Source organism: Haliaeetus leucocephalus, unplaced genomic scaffold (assembly GCF_000737465.1).
Source record: "Haliaeetus leucocephalus isolate CR32 unplaced genomic scaffold, Haliaeetus_leucocephalus-4.0 Scaffold849, whole genome shotgun sequence".
Classification (NCBI taxonomy): domain Eukaryota; kingdom Metazoa; phylum Chordata; class Aves; order Accipitriformes; family Accipitridae; genus Haliaeetus; species Haliaeetus leucocephalus.
This window is the reverse complement of record NW_010973285.1, coordinates 2,037,387-2,056,238: the sequence shown is the minus strand read 5'-3', so window position 1 is coordinate 2,056,238 and position 18,852 is coordinate 2,037,387. Positions and strand designations below refer to the sequence as shown.

Sequence of the window (18,852 nt, the reverse complement as noted above, 5' to 3'; positions counted from 1 at the left end):
AAAACTCATGTTTTGTTTTACTGCAGGAAGAATATTTGAATACGATAAATAGAAATCCCTTGCCATGTAACAGTACCCAAAACAGCCATAAGATCCTCATCTGGGCTACTTACTACATAAAGCTTTAAGCAGCATTTCCTACAGAAGTCTTTTGCAGTGAAACCTAGAAAAAAAATGCAGCAATTCACTTTGAAATGCAAATGCCTTGTTTTTTCCAGATTGTTCACCAAATTAAAAAAAAAAAAATCTATTAATTGAATTTCACAATATTGGCTTCTCTTTAATTTCAAGGTTCATCCTTGATTAAAACTCCATATAAGCAAAGATAATTATTCCACTGGCTGCAATAATACAGCATACATCCTATTCTCTGAGGCTGTCTCCAAGAAATGCTCTCTAGTAACTCAGCCCTTGACATTCCCACCCCTCTGACACAGCAAAACCCCTAAGTATTTGCTTAACTTTAGAAAAGTTTGGTTTCCTGATCTTGGGCGCTGGGAAACCAGAAGCCAACCACATCTAAATACACTAAACTAAGCACATGGCTGAAGACTCTTCTGCACAACAGCCAGTGTGTTCAGGACCTTGATGCATCAAAAGGTATATTTATAAATACACTTTCAAATCCAAGCTTTCCCAATTAACAAGCCTCTGTGCAACTTGTATAAAACAAATTAGACTTTGCTTGAAATCAGCTGCATAAATCTTGAAAGCTGTTCTTTTCTAAGGGAGGATATTACCAGTCTTCTACAACACTTCTAGAGCAACCTTCAAAATTCTAGTGTTTAATTGTCTGAATTTTGTGTGTGTTTCTTTGAACCCTCCCTTTAATCCTTCTTGGGTCCCTGCTTTCTTTTTCTAATGAAGTATTGTCAGTTATTTAAGGGCATCCCCCTTCTCTCTCAAGACAAAGAAATGGTGTTTCTTTAAAACAAATCATTGCCTTAATAGTTAGCTTAAGTAAATCAGCCTCAAGAAAACAAGTAATCAAGAGAACAAAGCATGGAAAATATCAGCTATAATGACAATTGTAATAGAAGTTATCATTACTTCAGTTGCAGGTAAGACACAGCTTCAGTCACGAATCTAACCAATTCAGATTAAAACAAGCAACCAACCATGCACATGTCAGTCCTAGGATGAACCAACTTCTTGCAATTAATGCAAGTTTGAAAATGGCAAATAAGGAAATTAAACAGAACTGACCATATATGTTTGCTACCCAACAGGCTAAATGGGTCAAACTATCTTCTGTTGCCTATAAAAATGTAGTTTTACATCAAACAGTTGTGCTGCTAGTACCAACCAAAATTGAAGAGTAGTTCACTCCTTTATTTTTTTTGAAATTAATCTTTGCCACACTGCAAGCAGCCTTTACAAATCCTGTATCAAATTTATTTGTGGAGAAAATACTGAAAGCTGCTTAAGGGTCCATATTGTACTGGAAGTGTTGAAAGAATTTCCAACTGAGGGAAGAGAAAATGGCTAAAAACCTGTACTCCTGAATTATGTGTGAAATTAGGTGCTACACAGTATTACAGAACAAGTAATTAGCTATGTTCTTAGACTAATGTATGTAGTACTTTAACCACTGCAACCACTCATAAAGAAGTGTGCGCCTATTTTACAAAAATCACAACCTTCAAATTATTCTTCACTTACACTTGCATGAAATTCCATCCACTGCGTAACAGTTTTGTGCACTTTAGTATTAACAAGACATACTGGTGACAGAAGTGAGTCACAGTGTTGGAGCCTCAGACAGAAACCTCTGACCTGCTGTAGCCACATTTGCTCTGATGGCCAAAGATGTGTTCCTGCATGGATGGGTTCTTGTTTCTTCTCAATGACTAATTGGCTTCAACAAAGTTTCATATAGCATGCACAGATTCACTCACAGAAGGAATCCTTTGAGTTCTGACATTTGCTTGAGAGGGGGAGAGACAAAACAAAAATAGAACAGAAGCCAAAGGAGAGATAAGGTGGCCCAACTTGGATCCAAGCTGGGCTCCACCTAGTCTTGTGCTCACAGGACTGCTAAGCTCTGTGCATACACTTCATATGCAGAAGTAAAGCAAAAGTACCTGAGGGTCAGCCAAGGTATATCTGTTTCCAATTCCTTCTATTCCTGATAGTGAATGAGAAAAGATTTTTGGGTATACAGGACTCATAGTTACAAACAGCTTTTTATTACTAGAACCAAGCACATTTGACCTGGAGTCATTAAAGCTGGTCAACGTGAAGCTTCTTTGTACTGTTTCTGTGATCACTTGCTGTACGTATGAGTGAATTATGCAGATGATATGCAATTCTAGTCTAAAAAAGTACTCATACTTGTTCCTAGGACTTGGTTGCAAATTTGTATCAAGATCTGCTTACCTTGAGAGGCTTAACATCAGAAAATTTGAAGAAAGCACTATGTGGGGCCACTCACACTGAGATGTGACTTTCGTTCAGGAATCTCCTTCAAGTGAGAAAACAACTGGTTGGTTACCCTGCTACCCCCACAGCATTTCCATGATCCCATTTGATATGAAGAAACATATTAATACATTGCTTCTGAAGAAAAAGATATTAAAAGGAACAAAAGATGCTTGCTTTCCTCTGATTCTCTTGAGATGTACAGAATTTGAATAAACAGTTAAACCACTTCCATACTCTTTTATCTAGACTCTGGACTGCATCTATCCTTTCAGTCAGAACATTACATCTGATGAAGACTGAATCTTCTTCTCCCAAACCACAGAATTCAGGTCAGATCCGCATACTATTTTGTTGACTTCCATCAGGACATTTAGCATAGGAAAATCCTGATTTAAGTGCCTGAGGAAAAACTTCAAATCATTCTATCACCCCATTTCTGAAAAACACACAAATACCCACCATCACAGCTTGATTTTAGCATCAAAACTGAAACATGGAAGCTACATGATCTGTATTGAAAATGCAGTTTCACACAAACAACTTAATTGCTCATTGTGGAGGAGGGGGGAAGACATTTTATTTGAACCTGGCTTCTAAGAGATGCTAACAGCAGTTCAGTTTGCCATCAAATATTGAACTATTCCAACAACAGATCTGACCGACGTGGTTTAGCAGCCTGATAGCCCAATTGTTTCTGATTTAAAAGCTTTGCAGGGGTCTTCTTTGAACTAGGAATCTGGAAAAGCATGTCTTCCAGTGTGCAAATGGTTATCCGTCCTGAAGCTTGTAGTTTTGTATAAACATCTCCTAATTTGGCAAAAAGGTTGGGGTTTTCTTCCATCTTTTCCCTGACTGTAGCCAGCTAAGGAGGAGAAAATGACAGATTGTTACAGTTCAGCAAGTGAAGATCTCATTCAACCATCACATTGAAGACAAGCAAACACTCAAAGAAAAAAAAAAAAGTACGGAACGTAAGGTATTTGGCTAACGCAATGACTCATAAGAAGAGGATTTTACACAGAACACGTTGTGTATCACCAGACAATGGTGGAAATGAACTGGATACCTATTAGAGAGAGTTTATTAGACTTAAAACTTCTTCAAAGTTGTACAGTCCTATTTCCAGTCTTAGTATAGACTAACACAATTATTTTCTTTTTAAAACCAGGAAACATAATTGCTTCCTGGAATCTACTTTCCAGATCAGCACAATTCTAATTATTACTATATATCACACTAAATGTACACTACAGTACAAATCAATAAAAGTCAGACTATAGAACGCTGAGAAGTTCTGTATGCCATACACAGAGTATGAGCTGAAGTATAAGTAAATCTCTTAAAAATTGTTATTGATCAATAACCTTTTGTGGAAGGAATGGGTTAGGACTAATGCTTAGTCTTCTTAGGGACTGTTACAAATTTGCAACACAAAATCAAAATACAACATTGAGACATGCAACATTTATTGCATTGAATTTATAAAATGAAATGTTGCTTAAAAATTTTTTTAACATAGCAGTTAATATACATGGGCTAGGTTTTGAAAGGGATGCCCCCCTTCTACCTAGTGTGTGCTATTTTACATATCAGTTATTCATTTTGTTTCATAGGCAGCGGTGAAAGGCTAAGTATTTAATTATTAACACAGTCTTAAAATATCTTGTTTGATAGACACGTTCAAAATTAATACACTAGTAAACTTCAGGAAAAGCAGCAGCCATGCTGCCAAGGTAATAGGGGTACATATGTGCTCTGAAGGAAGCCTTCTTGTAAAAGCTATCTTTTGTAGTAAAATAGCAAAAGCTATTATTTCCCATGTCACACTTCCCTGTATAGCATCACAGGTCTTTCCAAATATTACCAGCCTAACAGTATCACTGTGATCAGAACTTTATTCTCATTTTTACATCAAAACGAAATAGCATAGAAGGCAAGGGATTAAATTATTTAATGCTACTAGGGAACACTTAATCTACATTCAGATTAAATTTGAGCTTCTAAGAGCAAGATCCATAACAAAAAAGGGAAGTGGACAACTAAGTGCTTTGTCCAACAGTGCAGAAAGCCAGCCAGCTGCTTTGGCATCTGAATGCATCAGAACCCAAACAACTTTAGCAGGGTGAACTCGGGTACCTGAAGTTCTGTAGCTGTACCACTGTCATCGTAGCTCAGCCAAGCACCATGGACCTTGTCTCATTACTGTATACTTACCACCTGCTCAGAAAACTCGATTTTTTTCACAAAGGGAGGAGTATCTACTTCCACTGCTGCCTCTAATGTCTTTATTACTTCTTCTAGCAAACCAGATCTGAGCTGGACAAGAACCTTAAAAATAAAATAAAACCACACCTCACAAATAGTACTTATCATAAGAACGCAAATTTTAAAAAAATTGTTTGAGTAAGACATGAAGCAAAGCAGGATAAAATACATTTCTAGATGCTGCGCTGATAAAAATCCATAAATCATGGAGAAAGCAGAGGGAATTATCAATTTCCACAGAGGTTTGAGGGTTTTTTGCAGCTGGGACCTGGAAAGGAAAGGTGAGCCTGGAGGCAAACTGCCTCTGATAGAGCTGCATTAGCTGTTCTTGAATAAAGTATTTTTTTTCCATAGCTTAGAGAGGTCACTTACAGGGCACATACACTAGACATTCTCTAAGGTTGTAGACCATGCAATTAGAGAAAAAAATTGTTGTATGTACATATGTGGTTAAGGTTCATAGGGCTGAACGAGGCCTGAAGTGGGCAGGGCACAGCTAAGGCAGGCATTTACTTGGAGCTGTGTTTTTTTAAATCTCTTGTAACAAGAAAGCACAAAGTCACAATGTCATAATCAGAAATTGCTCATGGGTCTATACTCCCAGATGTAGGACTGCTCTGCTTTCCATTTCCATCTGTGGCAGGAAGCGATTTTAAAAAATGGGGTAAGGGTGTTAACAATTCAGAAAGTAGCTCATCCAACTGACAGAAATTATCTGTTGGCTCAAAAACAAGCTCAGCAACAGTAGTGATACATGCCTGTATCAGAAGCTGGCCTTCTGTTACTTTGCACAGGGGAGTTTTTTGTCCAGTATAGCACACTTCTCTGCAAGATTCTAATACAAAACAAGCATACTTACTTTAAGATTATTGTATAGTTTGTTCTCTGTTTTTATTATCTGGGAACAATAAAAATTGGCTTGTGCTACATCATTCTAGGAAGGAATTGTAAATAATAAAAAAATACGGTTAAACATGTGTGACATACTTTCACAATAAGAGTTCAAGAACAACAGTCTTTCACAACTTTTCAGTGAATCACAAACCAGCATTTAGAACCCCTCCACCAACACCCACAGACTCCAAACAGCATTCAGCCTGTGAAAGGAACATCCCACGCTGGAGTTCCCATGTCATCTAGCTCTTCAGCACATTAGACAGTACTCCCTGCCTCAGATCAGCAGCGAGAGGAAGCATGTAACTAACACTGAGCCTAAGAGCACCTAAAAGATAAATGATCTACACATACGCTCCGTTTGGCACTTGTCAGAGTACTTAAATGAAGGGCAGCATATGTTAATGTGCGTATTTATCCTGCCCAGCACTTTTAACCTTTTGGACATACACATTTACAGCACTGTATCTATGTCATCAACTGATTTGTATAGACATTAAATGTTACACTGACATTTACTAGACCAACCACTGTTACTTGGGATCAAGAAACGTCTTACTCACAGCAAGATGTACTGTCAAAGATAATGCAGCTTAAGGAATAGTTAAATGTAATGTGAAGCATTATTCTGTTTGCAAAACAAGAATTTTAACTGATTTTTACATGAAGGAACAACATCAAGGATACTTCATGTTGTTTCAGAGACAGAGATTTTGTTTTTTAACCTCAATGCCAGTGACATGCCCTATACTGCCATCATGCACGTGAATAAATTAATTTCAATGATGCTATTGTTCAGTGTCACTGTTCACAGAGACAGTGCAAAAAAGACCACTGAGTGCGTTAGAAAATTTTAACAATTCTACTTCATTCATTCAAATCCATGGACAACATCAAATCGCTAGCTCTTACAGTGCCTCTAACCTCTGTTTAGACATGAAGCAGAAAAGGTTCAGAATTTCCTCAAGTTGTATACACAAATTAATGGCAGAGGAAATACTAGACTTTAGAATTTCCTAACTGTTATTCTTCTGCTCAGTCTTTCACCTTGTACTGCCTCAGAGCCTCTTCATATCAGTGCTTAGGCATATGAGGTATATGAAAACCTCCTCTTGAAGAAACTTGTGGAAAAAGACAGGCCATCTCCCAGGCAGCAGGGCAATACATATCATAGCCTTTGAGTTTGCCTCCCAAGACAAACATTTTAAAGAGGTGATTATGCAAATATTTTAAATTATCATTTTAATTCTATTTAAAGGAAACCATCACTAAGCAGCAGTATCTGCAGGACTTAGTCTATGGTTAGATCTAACCTGCTGACCTAAATCTCTTTCATTTTCTAAAAATATTTTACATGACTTTGTCACTAGCACAAAACACCTGCACATTAGACGTGAGATGTTTAGATTTCAGAATTTCCACATTCACTTTGTGCGGGAGTTGTCTATAATCCTACTGTTTCGGGGGCTTAAAAGTTCTCGAACTTGAAGTTATTAGATAGATCAGTTATGCTTCCTCTATGTTAGCTTCCTTTCACTTACTATCTTACTACAATATATTTTACTTACTACAGTATATTTTACTACAATAAAACTGTAGAGATTCAGGCACAGATCAAAACAAAAGTTACTGTACCTGCTTCAGAGCAGTTGCCACAGCAAAGTAGAACGCTCGTGGTGGTAACGCGTCACCTTTTAGCTGTGCTTCTTCAAGCAGTTTTGCAGAGATTTTGCAAGACTCCTGATTGTCCTGCATAGAAATTTCAAACCTAAGTTGCACTTGTTTTTCTTGTGATCTGAAAGGACTGTAGGCAATTGCAATCACATTCAGAAGGCATTCAGAGTCAACATACTGTAAGATTACTACGGCAATCCATATCTGAACCTAACCAAGCAGATTCTGTGCACCACTTCTTGAGAAACGCAACATCAAAATATGATATTCATAGCTACAGAGTTCAGAAGAGGGTAAAAATAACTTCCATTATTTTAACAACTACGCCTTGCCCTAACTGTTTTGGCTTCTACAAGAGATAAAACAACCCCGGCACTATGCTAAAACTAACTGACACTTTCCTTTCCACTTTCCAGTTGTTCCCAAATCAGGAAAAATCCTGATTTTTTTGTCCTTAACTTTATTCTAAAAGCTACATTAGATAGTTAATGAAAAGCAGTGTTTTCTAAGCATTGAACTACTCAGCACCATTACACTAAAGAAATCCGTGTATGTGCAAATTTGGACATTCAGCAATTTTTAGCCTCTCTTACGGATCAAATCTTGCAAGACATTTCCCAAGTATATATTCTAATACAATAGCTTAGACATTTGCCTGTTTTCCAACACAGAAAGCTTCCATTATTGCTAGGACTATTTTCAATAGGAGTCTATAGTAAAAGGCAATGAGTTTACCGGTGTGTTGTCTCACAAACCACCAACTCTCAGAAACAATGCTACTCACACTGGAAATCATGAATAGAGCTGACTGGACCCCAAACAAAATAATACCTGCCAAACTTAAAAGCTGGCAGTGGGAAGGTTTTGTAACAACTGGTACCATAAATATGGGTAAGAGCCTTCATATTTGTTCCTAGTATTTGGTGTTGATTTCTGTTCCTACTGTTCAAAGAGTCATTCCTGCAAAATACTGGTCATGATTTAAGAGATTATGGTCATCCTTTGGGTGTTTAGGGGATGCTTTTCCATGCCACTCCTGAATGGTCTGTGCAGCTTGTGAAAGTACCTTTTGAACCACATGAGAAACCTGTGGTTTAAACCACGTTCTTTGAAAATTTAGAAACATTCTGACAGGAGATTGATTATTACATAAATATTTCGTTGTCATCAAAAGGCCTATAGCCTTTCCTGCACTAAAAGAAGGAGCATCTTTTACCTTAGAGGATCGCAGTGTCTTATGATTTAAAACATCTCAGGAGTGTTTTAGACTTGACCTCTAAACTACTTTTGTACAAAGATTAAACATTAATTCCTTTGTTTATCCACCAGCAATAATCTGAAATTTAAGCCTTGCACATTTTTCTGTACTGGTCTCTGGCCTGGTTATTCAAAAGAAACCAAGAATTAACCTGGTAAAAATCCAGCACTGCTCTTAATGATACCAGCACCATTATTTCCAGTACTCAAGTAGTGCATCTTGAAGATATTTCCCTTCAGTTTTTTTTCTGAAATTTATTACATTGCATCACGACCAAAACCACTTTTGAGCTTCATGGTTTCTCCTCCTACCACTAATAGCTGAATCAACAGATTATGCTTTTGAAAGAGCTCCACCTAATCCTCTTTAGTGCATAAAGGGTTACTACAGCTTATTCCCTTATTGATAGTATTTCATCTTAATGAAAAAAAACCCACAAATTTATTATGGCTGTTAAAACAGCTGGGTGACAGTTTAGAATAATTTCCCCTTTATTTTTACCAATTCACTAAACAAGTAATGATGGGCCAGATTGTCTACTGAAAACACAGGTAGGGCCAGAGGTAGTAGAAAACAGAAGTCTCAGGAACCTCTTCCTGTTGCACATGCCATGGATCCAAGCCTTGTGACAGCAGGCTGTGGAAAGAACCATGTAAAGATTTTGTGGAAGAAGCTACAGCAGAGGGAGTAAAGGATACCTCAGAGAAACACAGTGGGTTTCTATGAAACCTTTACCTAAACAGGCAAAGTACAGACCAAGGAGCAACCTTGAAGTGGTAAATATTGCCTCAGTGGATGCTAGTAGCAAACACTAGCTTATAAACTTGGCTTGTAGCACAGTGTCAGAGTCTTTCCACATTGAAAACTTTCTAAAAAAGGTGCCTTCTATGTAGAACTGGTAACATCCCTAAACTGACTGCAATCATCAATCTCTAGCTGTTTTTAACAGCAGACAACTTCCACAGCTCTTTCTCCACTCTGTCTACTGCCCCACTCACCAAACACCAAAGCCACACGGCTATTTCTATTTCCCCTGACCTAAAGGCAGCCCTGATTCATTAGAACTGAGAATTTTGGAAGCATCACATAAATTACTACTGAGCTACCATTTTAGGCCAACTCCTTTTTATCACATGTGCAGTCAGTTTCACTGCATGGTTAACTGAGAAACCTGAGGAAGTTTAGTCTAGTGGTGTAATTTTTCCTCCACTAGTGTTTTTCTTCCTAAAAACATGGGGAAATTTAAGAAGAGTTTCCTACTGAGTTTGGGAAGGGCCTATGTTAATATTTCAAATTGCAGAACTAATTCAAATCTGGAGAGGAAGATCAAAATAAAAAAGTCTGGGGATCTCACTATGCTACAAAAGGGAAACAGTTCTAAGGAAACAGTCATAGAACCTCCGTAGCCTAGTTTCATACTGTGTTCATGCTCTTTTTCTCCAAGATAAAAATACAGTTAAGCTCAAAGGGCAGCCTGTCTCTCACTGAAGGCATTCATTTAGGTTTCTTTTCTCCACTCAGCTGCTCATTTTCATCAGGCATGTAGGAACAGGTTACCTTCGAAAACTCTAATCCTTATCAAATTTGGGTGCAATTACAGAAATGGTTCAAGGTTACTTGGAGGGGGAGAAATGAATGGGAGATGCCTGACAAACAGAACATATCATATATATGTCTTGTCTCTTAAGGAAGCCAGACTATAAAACCAATATTGAGGCTCAAGCACAGAGTATAGTCTGAAGAGATGCAGAGATCCCAGAGAAAGAATACTATCAGCTAATCAAAGGCTGTATCAAACTTGTTCCTTAGTGCTTATGTCCATGTAATTTTTTAGAGATTTGCTTTGTGACATTAGTTTGCATGGGAAGCTATATATGTGCACCGTATCATGCACAATAAAGCAATTTAGGACTTAAATATGTCTAAAATATTTGCACCAGAGAAGAAATCATGACTGGGAACATACGGAAATTTTAAAATCAAAAAAAAGGAAGACATAGAGATGGCATTTCAAATACTTTTTCATCACATAAAAAGTGATCGCATTCAAAGTACTTACCAGTTTGTAGCATATTGCAAATGCAAGTAGGTATGTTTCTTTGTTGAAAGGTATACCTTGTTTTTTCATTTCTACCAGAACTTCCAAAGCACCTATCAAAAATACATTAGTATTACTCACTTCACAAATTTAAGGCTGTACATTTAGTCAATGGGAAAAAAAAATATTCAGTGTGGTATGAGCTCAATAAGTCTATTTCAAAATAAGAATGTAAAATGAAATCTGGTTTTTTTTTTAATTAATACATTTCAAAAGTTTCATTTAGAGTCAGCTGGATGTAAATATTTCTTCCCAGCAAGGAGGTTTTCAATCTACATTAGCACCTGGCCTTACTGTTCTATTATTTTCATAAAAATCTAAAACTAAATTGTAGATACTTGACAAAGGCACTCTCATTCTTCCTAACTGCCCAGAAATCAAGCCTTTTAAACACATGATCAAATCTTCCACCATTTTAGGCAAACTAACACACACACATGTTCTGCTACACCTCAACACTGCATTCAGGCTCCGACCTAGTTATTTTTACAGTGGCTCCGTCTCAACTTTTAGGACAACTACTGGACTTAGATTTGTCAAACATCAAGATACCAAGCACTGCATGTTCAACAAATTTCAAATAAAGGGATTTGCTTGAAAAGCTTACTCCACACTCAATTTAAGATTTTCTCATGGAAAGACTTTTCAGTCAGGTCAGATGATTCCCCCTTACCCTCACAAAGAGCCAAACTAATCTGAAGCATTTGACTTACATATTGCAGTAGCCACCTTGTGTGGGCACACTAGTAAGACAAACAAAGAGAAGACTGTGGTCTAGTTTTGTTATCAAAGGAAAAAGGGTACTCTTTCCTGCTCTGACACAAATCCAGAACTGCCAAAAAAAATGTTGAAAAATTTACTGTTCCAAAAACCATGTAAAACAAACTTTCAATAGAGAAAACAAAAAGCTATGGGGAATAATATGGCAAAGAGGAGTTAAGCCTTCAGAGAAGAGAGTTTAGGAAACAGGCCCCCTGGATAATCACAATTCTGTGCAACTGAGAATGGTAAGAATACCACTGGAAGTATGAAACAAATACAGCCTTCCATTTTTATTACAAACTACAGTGCAGCTCATTCATATCTACACTGATTTATATGATGTTTGGCCTTCTAAAACCACAAACCTATCAGCAATATTCATTAAAAATATATATATTTATATATACACACACACTTACAGTGAGAAGCATCCTCCTCAAAATGCATTTGGCTTAGTAAACACAGTACTTACTTTCAAAATGGCCCTTTTTAAACAACATAGTCATCAAAATATGGAATGATGTACTCTCTGAGAAAAAACCATGCAAATTCTGGAGAATAAACAAACAGAGCAAGTGTAAAGGAAGTTAGAACAGTGAGCATTCTTACTACGCACAGCACAGCATTTAACAGGTCTTCCTACTGGAATAAGCCCCACCTTCACAAGTTCAACATTTAACTCTTGATTCCCTGACATCCCTCTGTCAAGTAATCTCTAAAATACCAGTGACGCAGTATGGTCAAAAGCTCACTAAAATTAAACAGAAATTTCTCAGAGATTCCCACTGTTGTTTTTTTTAAATGACAGATTGTGACCTCTAAGTTAATGTAAGCAGAAGTCATTGACTAATGACAACTCCAGAATCTCAGCAGAAATATAGCCTGCAGCTGATTAACAATATCTTTGGTGTAAAGTACCACCATCATGAAACTGAAAGAATTTTTTGCTAATCACTGTATCAAATGATGAACCAATCAGCACAAGGGCTTGAGTAATGACAAGCAGAGTAGCAGAAGAAAGAGCAAGTGTATTTTACATTACACTTTAATCACACTGTGTGTTGGGAATAGCCAAATAAAATGCCAGAGGTATCAAGACTAAATTTTTGCAGCACAGTCTGAAGATGTGGTACTGTACCTTACTACCCATCAGTCACCAAGTCCTGCAAGTACTGCAGGACATAGATCTCAATTAAAAACAAAACAAAACAAAACAAAACAAAATCCACACATACCCTTACATGTGTCTAATTTAAGAATAGTAGCCCAAGCAAGACTTCTCCCATTTCTGACTAGGCATATCCCATGCCTTAATGAATTAACATCATAGCTATGACTTTCCACTGGCTGCCAGAGATCTTTGAAGAAATGACATTATTGCACTGAATCTTTTTAATTTATTATGCACTGGGCATGATTAATCTCTTGTCATAATAGCACACATTGCATTTTACAGATGTTCAAACCCAAGGCCTTTAAGTTTCTGCAGCACTGAAATGGCCAAGTTCCTGAGCTGACAAATATCATACCACCTCTACAGGGTTCAGAGGGAGTTTGAAGTACAGAGTAACGTGACAGATCTGTTGGCGCAAATAATCCAAGCGATTTCAGAGGACTACTGCATAAAAACTTAGAAGTGTTAATTTCCAAGAATGACCTAATGCACCAGAGGATGTATGAAAACATGCATCAGCTGTGCTCATTTGAGGAATTATTTTTTAATCAATACTTTTTATTCAAATGATACAATTATGCAGAAGTGCAATAATAAAGTTATCAGTCAAACTGGCATTTAATTTTCTTTTAATTACTGTTTTGCTGTTTTTAAAATAAAAACCATGTAATCTGCATCCTTACATAAATGTCACAGACATCCTTGCTACTGCAACACATATACTTGAAGTCTATGAGCTCAAGCAAGGCTCATGCGTAGCATACCCATTGCTCACATTGGACTACTACTACTAATAATAATAACAATATTTTCAAAATATATAGGAGAATTACCTGATCTTTGATAAGTTCTACTGCAGGTCTTTCAAGGTCCAGCTCGTAACATAGCCTCATAAAGAGGGGCCCAAATTTAAAATTACGTAAGGCTGTGATTCCATTCTGTTCATGGTACCTATTGGAAAGGTTAAAAAAAAGTTAATCACACAGGGCATGGAATTTGTCAAGGGAAAACAGCTTTAAATAGACAGCAAGATCTGTACGTGCAATGACAGAGGCACACTTCTCTATCTGCACCAGCCAATGACATTTAGATAACAGGAGATTAATTTTATGGAAAAAATATTGTTTTGATCAAACTAATAAATTAACTAGTAATATGTAATCTCTTCTATTTCCACTAAAGTAACCTGCATTGGATTAGTAATAGAAGGGGCCTCTGCCATGAAAATCCCCAGCTACTTTACCTTCTATTTACAGGGCAATAGCACAGGAAGTTGCAGGAGTCCCTGCTAAAATACATCAACTTTTTCTCTCCTACACTAATAAATAAATAAAAAGCTAAAGTGTTTTACTTTTTTCTTTATTAGCTCCTACACTGTAATTGCTCAGAAGGCTTTCACTCACAAACCTCCTGACCTGCCACTGCTGGGTCCAGACCAGTTTATAACCAGGTGTGTCTTGGCTGGAAGCTGCCACTGAACAAACCACTACCTCTCAGCTGACAGATGACATTCTGTGTAGCTCGCTATTCATTCTGCATACAGTGGGACATCACTTTGCTCCCACAGCTTGACTCTCCTTTGATCTGAGAGTCTCTGAAGGGTTGGAAGATCCAGAGTAAATGGAAATACAGCCTTAGTTTAAGGGGTTAAGTATGCATATAGCCACTGAATTAGGGCAAACCCTCAACTGCAGACATAACCCGAGATGATCTAATATAAGCAAAAAAATAAAGACAGAAAAAAGCGTTACCTGGATTGTTAAAAATACCTGTAAATAACTTTTCTGGCTAGTTCCACATCAGATGAAGTCTGACATAAATGCAGTAGATTTTTTAATTCATTTTTGAGAATCATTCCATTTTTCTTTAATTTTTCTTTAATACTTTTAAAATACGGATCTGAAAATAAAACACGTTATAGCAGCAGTCTATAGACAATTTCATTTCCTGTGCTGCGTACTCAGTACCTGAAACATGGAGATTCAATGAAGCAGAAAGTTTGCTTTCTTCATCATGAAAAAGGTATAAAGCTTCTCACAAACAAGCATGCTTAGGTGTCCCCATGAAGTCATGTCAGACTTGGAAAACCAAGACAACACTTACTGTGAACTTAATTTCATTGTGTGTGTTATGGAATATATCAGGTAATACAAAAAATTTAAAGAGGAAGGAAGTTTAGTAAGTGACATTTTCTGCCTTATGTTCTTTTTTTGACAAGCAAGCAAACAAACAAAACTAATCCCACTCAGCATTCAAATGAGCCTAAGAACTTCTACTCAACACTGTTCGTACAGAAGATTTAAATTCCCTCATGATCGATGCAAACACAGAGTCTCATACATAATCTATGTATTTCTATACATAGCCATAAACTTAGAGTTGCTTCCCCACCGCCTCCCCCAAAGCAGGGGTAATCCTCCTGTTGGTAATCTCAAGGCTCTGATTCACACATACACAAGACTAAAATCACATGTACCACCTGGCAGCCCCATTCCTCTAATGGTGCTGCCCCTGGTCTTGGGTGGGGAAGTGAACTTTTTTGTAGAGGTTGCTGGATCATTGCTGTTTACAAGTGAGTAACCTACACAAGAGGTGCAAAGTGAGCACCCCAGAGAACAACATATTAGCTACTGGATGTATATCTGTTGCTACATGCAAATACAAGTCCTTACTCAAGACTGAGATGCAGAGCTGAGTCCTGTGAAGTCAGAAGAATGCATATATGTAAGTATGCATATATAAGGGTTGTGATGTGTTCAAAGGTGCACAGAAACACCTGGAAGCTGAGATGTGTTTGTAAAGAACACATAATAGTTATTATAACTACTGTAGGTAATTGTTTAACTGCTGTAAGTAATAGTATAACTATTATAGTTAATAGTTGCATTATAACTGTAATAAATAATACCTATTATATATTCTGTGTAACAGAACAGTTATTCTGCTTTTTCCATTTCTAAATCAAGTTTACTACTAGCCCTAATTACTTCTTTTCATCTTTCAAGTATTAGACTAAACACTTGGTATAGAAACTGTGCACATATAGACACAAATAGGTGCTTGGCACATTGTTTTCATCAGTCTTCAGAGGCTACTATTTGTACAAAACAAAAAGGTCAACTATGACCTGTAAAGCCAAATATTTGGCTTCTACAAACCTGTTTTAGCAAAAGTGATTGGCCCATAGCAATAAATTCAACGTATCTCAAGTACAGGATGAATAATCCCCAACATGAGTATGTCATCATCACAGCAAAATATAGTAACATTATGACTTGCCACTGCCCAATTTAAATTCTACTTTTAATTAATATAGAAAAACTGTCATCTTGACTTTACCTCCCTCTCTGTCCCAGAAGACTGGTTTATATAAAACTAAATTTAATTATTTGTCTCTTCCTTGCCACACAAAATAAATTAACTATATCCTTTGGGAAAATTGTCAATTTTTATCACTAGAACACCTGCATATGATTAAACAGGTGCAGGAAATGGAGTTTTACATACCTTTTCTTAAATATTAAGGGCTTTTATGGTCATTAAGGAAAGGAATTTGTACATGCTTTAAACAGCATGACCAAATTCCATCAGAAAAAATCCACTGATATTGCTCCTTCGTTAGTTTGGAAAACCTGAATTTGTTTTTCATATTCTGAGTATGCATATGTCAACTGGAATTGGGTGTACAACTGAGAACTTACATTAGGTAAAAGGAAAAAAAAACTAAAAGAATAAGCTAACTAGATTTACAGAGCAGATTAAAAGAGAATTACGGGCATAGGCCTTCTCTGGATAGTTCAGTAGCTATTAGGCTTTGTATTAACTTTCTCTGCTGATGGTGGATTTGAACCAAGATTTGTAGACTGAAACAGTATTTTCTCTTTGACTATCTGACAAGGTCAGAAAAGCAAGGACACAAACATCTCAGGTCTTATGTAAACACCTTGCATACTTGAAAGCTTCTCCACATTTTCCAACACAGCATGACTAATATTGTTTTATTCTACAAAGCCTCAGATCTTCCAATAATTTTAGCTAAAAAAAATTTGCAAGAGGAAGTTGTGAGTTGTGGCTTTAAATGGGGTCAATTGGTGCCACATTGACTTTGACTGTCTTGTTTCCTAGGACTTGCGCTAAAACTGAGAATGATGACTATGAAATAAATACCAATACCTTTATTGCCATGAACTTCATTTCTGATTACCATTTTCATCTGCTGAAATTCTTGTAACTTTATATCATCTTCTGTTAGCAGATACCGCTTCCCTACCACAAGAAAAAAAGAGGAAGGTTGAGTTTTATGTCACACCATCTGTTTTAATACTACTGAACTTTGCAGTTATGAATTACTGCTGTTATTTATTGTGTGATACCAGACCACTGGCAGCATGACACTAAAAAAAAAAAAAAAGACTGCAAACGTTGCAGTTGCTCATGTCACTGACAAAAGAACCCCCGCATCATGTCACAACTTTCCAGAGTTAATGTGTACAAGGATGAAGAAGTATATTTTTATTTGATGTGCAAAGGAAAAACTAGAGACACCATTTCTCTCCACCTAGCCAAGGTACAAGATGACTCTGCACAAGAATAAGATCTTTCCCCCCTTTCATGCTTTTATAATGATTTTTCTTGTACTGTCTTTGTTCACCACAATTGATTAGTGGCATAGCTTCTTTTCCTCACACGTGCTGACCCCGCTATTATAGAATGCACTGTTCTTGAAGTTCCAAATGCAGTAGGAAGACAAAAGGGAAAAAAAAAAAAAAAAGCTTATTATTTGGATTGTAGTAACACTCAGGAGACCTAGTGAAGATCTGGTGCAGTACAGACTATCAGAGATAAGACAAGTCATTGAGTCTAGAATCTCAACATTAACTTTGAGTGTCAACCTCAACTGTACTGTGTTGTATGCTCGTTTAATGAAAGCGTTATGCAAATGCTGTTGGTGAAGTTTTTGCTGCCACAAACCCAGCTCTCCAGTAGATTTTTATTTGCAACCAGTAATTTTGTAACAGAGAGTCGCTGTAACAGTTTACGTTGCCATGGTCTGATCTTTTAAGTTTTTGGCTTCTTAAAGAATGATTCTAATCATGAAGGGACAAGAGCAAGTATTGACCCAAGTTAGGTTATTTATTCTCCTTCTGCATTTCCCTAGCAAAATGTAACAGGCCATGCAAATAAAAACACTTGTTTTCTATGCGAGCGAAGCATGCTAATGACACACTTCATAAAATCAGAAGAAAAAAATTCCATTAAATGGCACCTTTAGCCATTAAATTTAATGGAAACAGTTCTAATGGGTAAACAAATACACTTTACCCAGCATGAAATTGGCCTGGATTACCCTGCCATTTACTTCGCACGGACCTTCTCAGCTCGTCTAACACCAAAAGACCATCCTTGTCCTGGGCCTCTCCAGAGCTGATGCAGGAACCATGCTGGTGCCTGGGGCGGGACAGGCACATCACACCTCATAGACAGTCAGTGGTCACAGGTGGTGTCAGCAGAGAGCTTGCTTGGGGCTGCAGAATTTTACCCTTCTTGAATTCAATTTGCTGAATTCGACTGCTTCCTTAAATTCATACCTTACAGTGTTATAGAAACAAACCACTGCAAAATCAAATTAAGAGGGCCTCCGAGGAAAAAGGAGGGAGATTAATACGATGGCTGGTGCACGCAGGCAGTGCAGGCCGTGGCAGAGAACTTAACCAACCAACTTGCTTTACCTCAGCTGTGCCGCAACCTTCTAAAAGGAAGGCCAGTGAAGAGTGGCGGGCAGACCACGACGCAGGATGTCTCTGAGGGGTCTAACAGAGCTGTAAACTGAGCGAAACCTCCACTGACACTGGCGCAGCGGGCCGGGAGCCCAGGCGAGGCCTACGCCGGGGACCCTTCTGCCATACACCTCCTTTCCCCCAGGTGTCCCCGTTTTGTTCTCTGGGCGAGGGAGCACCTTCGAAGGGCCTCTGAAGCCCGGGCGCGGTGGTGGTGACAACCACCAGGCGCAGCGCAGGGCCTGGATAACGTTTTTTTGTCCTCCCTGAATATATATTTATGAAACCGCATGGGGTTGGGTTTTGGCGGGGTTTTTTTCAGTGCTTCGTATCCAGCCAGCAGCAAGCACGGGATAAACTGAGTAACGCTGCCGCACCAGCTCTGCCCACCCACCGCGGCTCAAGGTGGCCCGCTCCAGAACCCAGCGGGAGCCCCTCGGCCCTCCCCGCTACCGTGACCCCGCGCCGAGCCCGCCGTCCCCGCAGGAACTACAACTCCCGTCAGGCACAAGGCCGGCGGCGGCCG

The 18,852-nt window shown here is 38.0% G+C and overlaps 1 protein-coding gene across 1 annotated transcript; it reads right to left on the bottom strand.

Moving 5' to 3' along the window:
* Positions 1-2,981: 2,981 nt before the first annotated feature.
* PTCD2 (pentatricopeptide repeat domain 2) lies at positions 2,982-16,809 on the bottom strand. Its single transcript, XM_010582792.1, has 9 exons — positions 16,723-16,809; positions 14,319-14,448; positions 13,383-13,500; positions 11,848-11,926; positions 10,575-10,666; positions 7,219-7,332; positions 5,549-5,623; positions 4,639-4,752; positions 2,982-3,286 (listed from the first exon to the last, which is right to left on the bottom strand). The coding sequence occupies exons 1-9, from the start codon at positions 16,760-16,762 to the stop codon at positions 3,062-3,064; spliced, it is 987 nt and encodes a 328-aa protein (XP_010581094.1). The 5' UTR covers positions 16,763-16,809; the 3' UTR covers positions 2,982-3,061.
* Between the last annotated feature and the right edge of the window lie 2,043 nt (positions 16,810-18,852).

Excerpts from the sequence above, each read along its gene's own strand:
- PTCD2 (XM_010582792.1), bottom strand. The coding sequence starts at position 16,762 with ATGAAAATGGTAATCAGAAATGAAGTTCATGGCAATAAAG. Across the intron at positions 11,927-13,382 it reads TAGAACTTATCAAAGATCAG|AATTTGCATGGTTTTTTCTC; the intron begins GTAATTCTCCTA and ends TTTATTCTCCAG. Across the intron at positions 3,287-4,638 it reads TCGAGTTTTCTGAGCAGGTG|CTGGCTACAGTCAGGGAAAA; the intron begins GTAAGTATACAG and ends TCTCCTCCTTAG.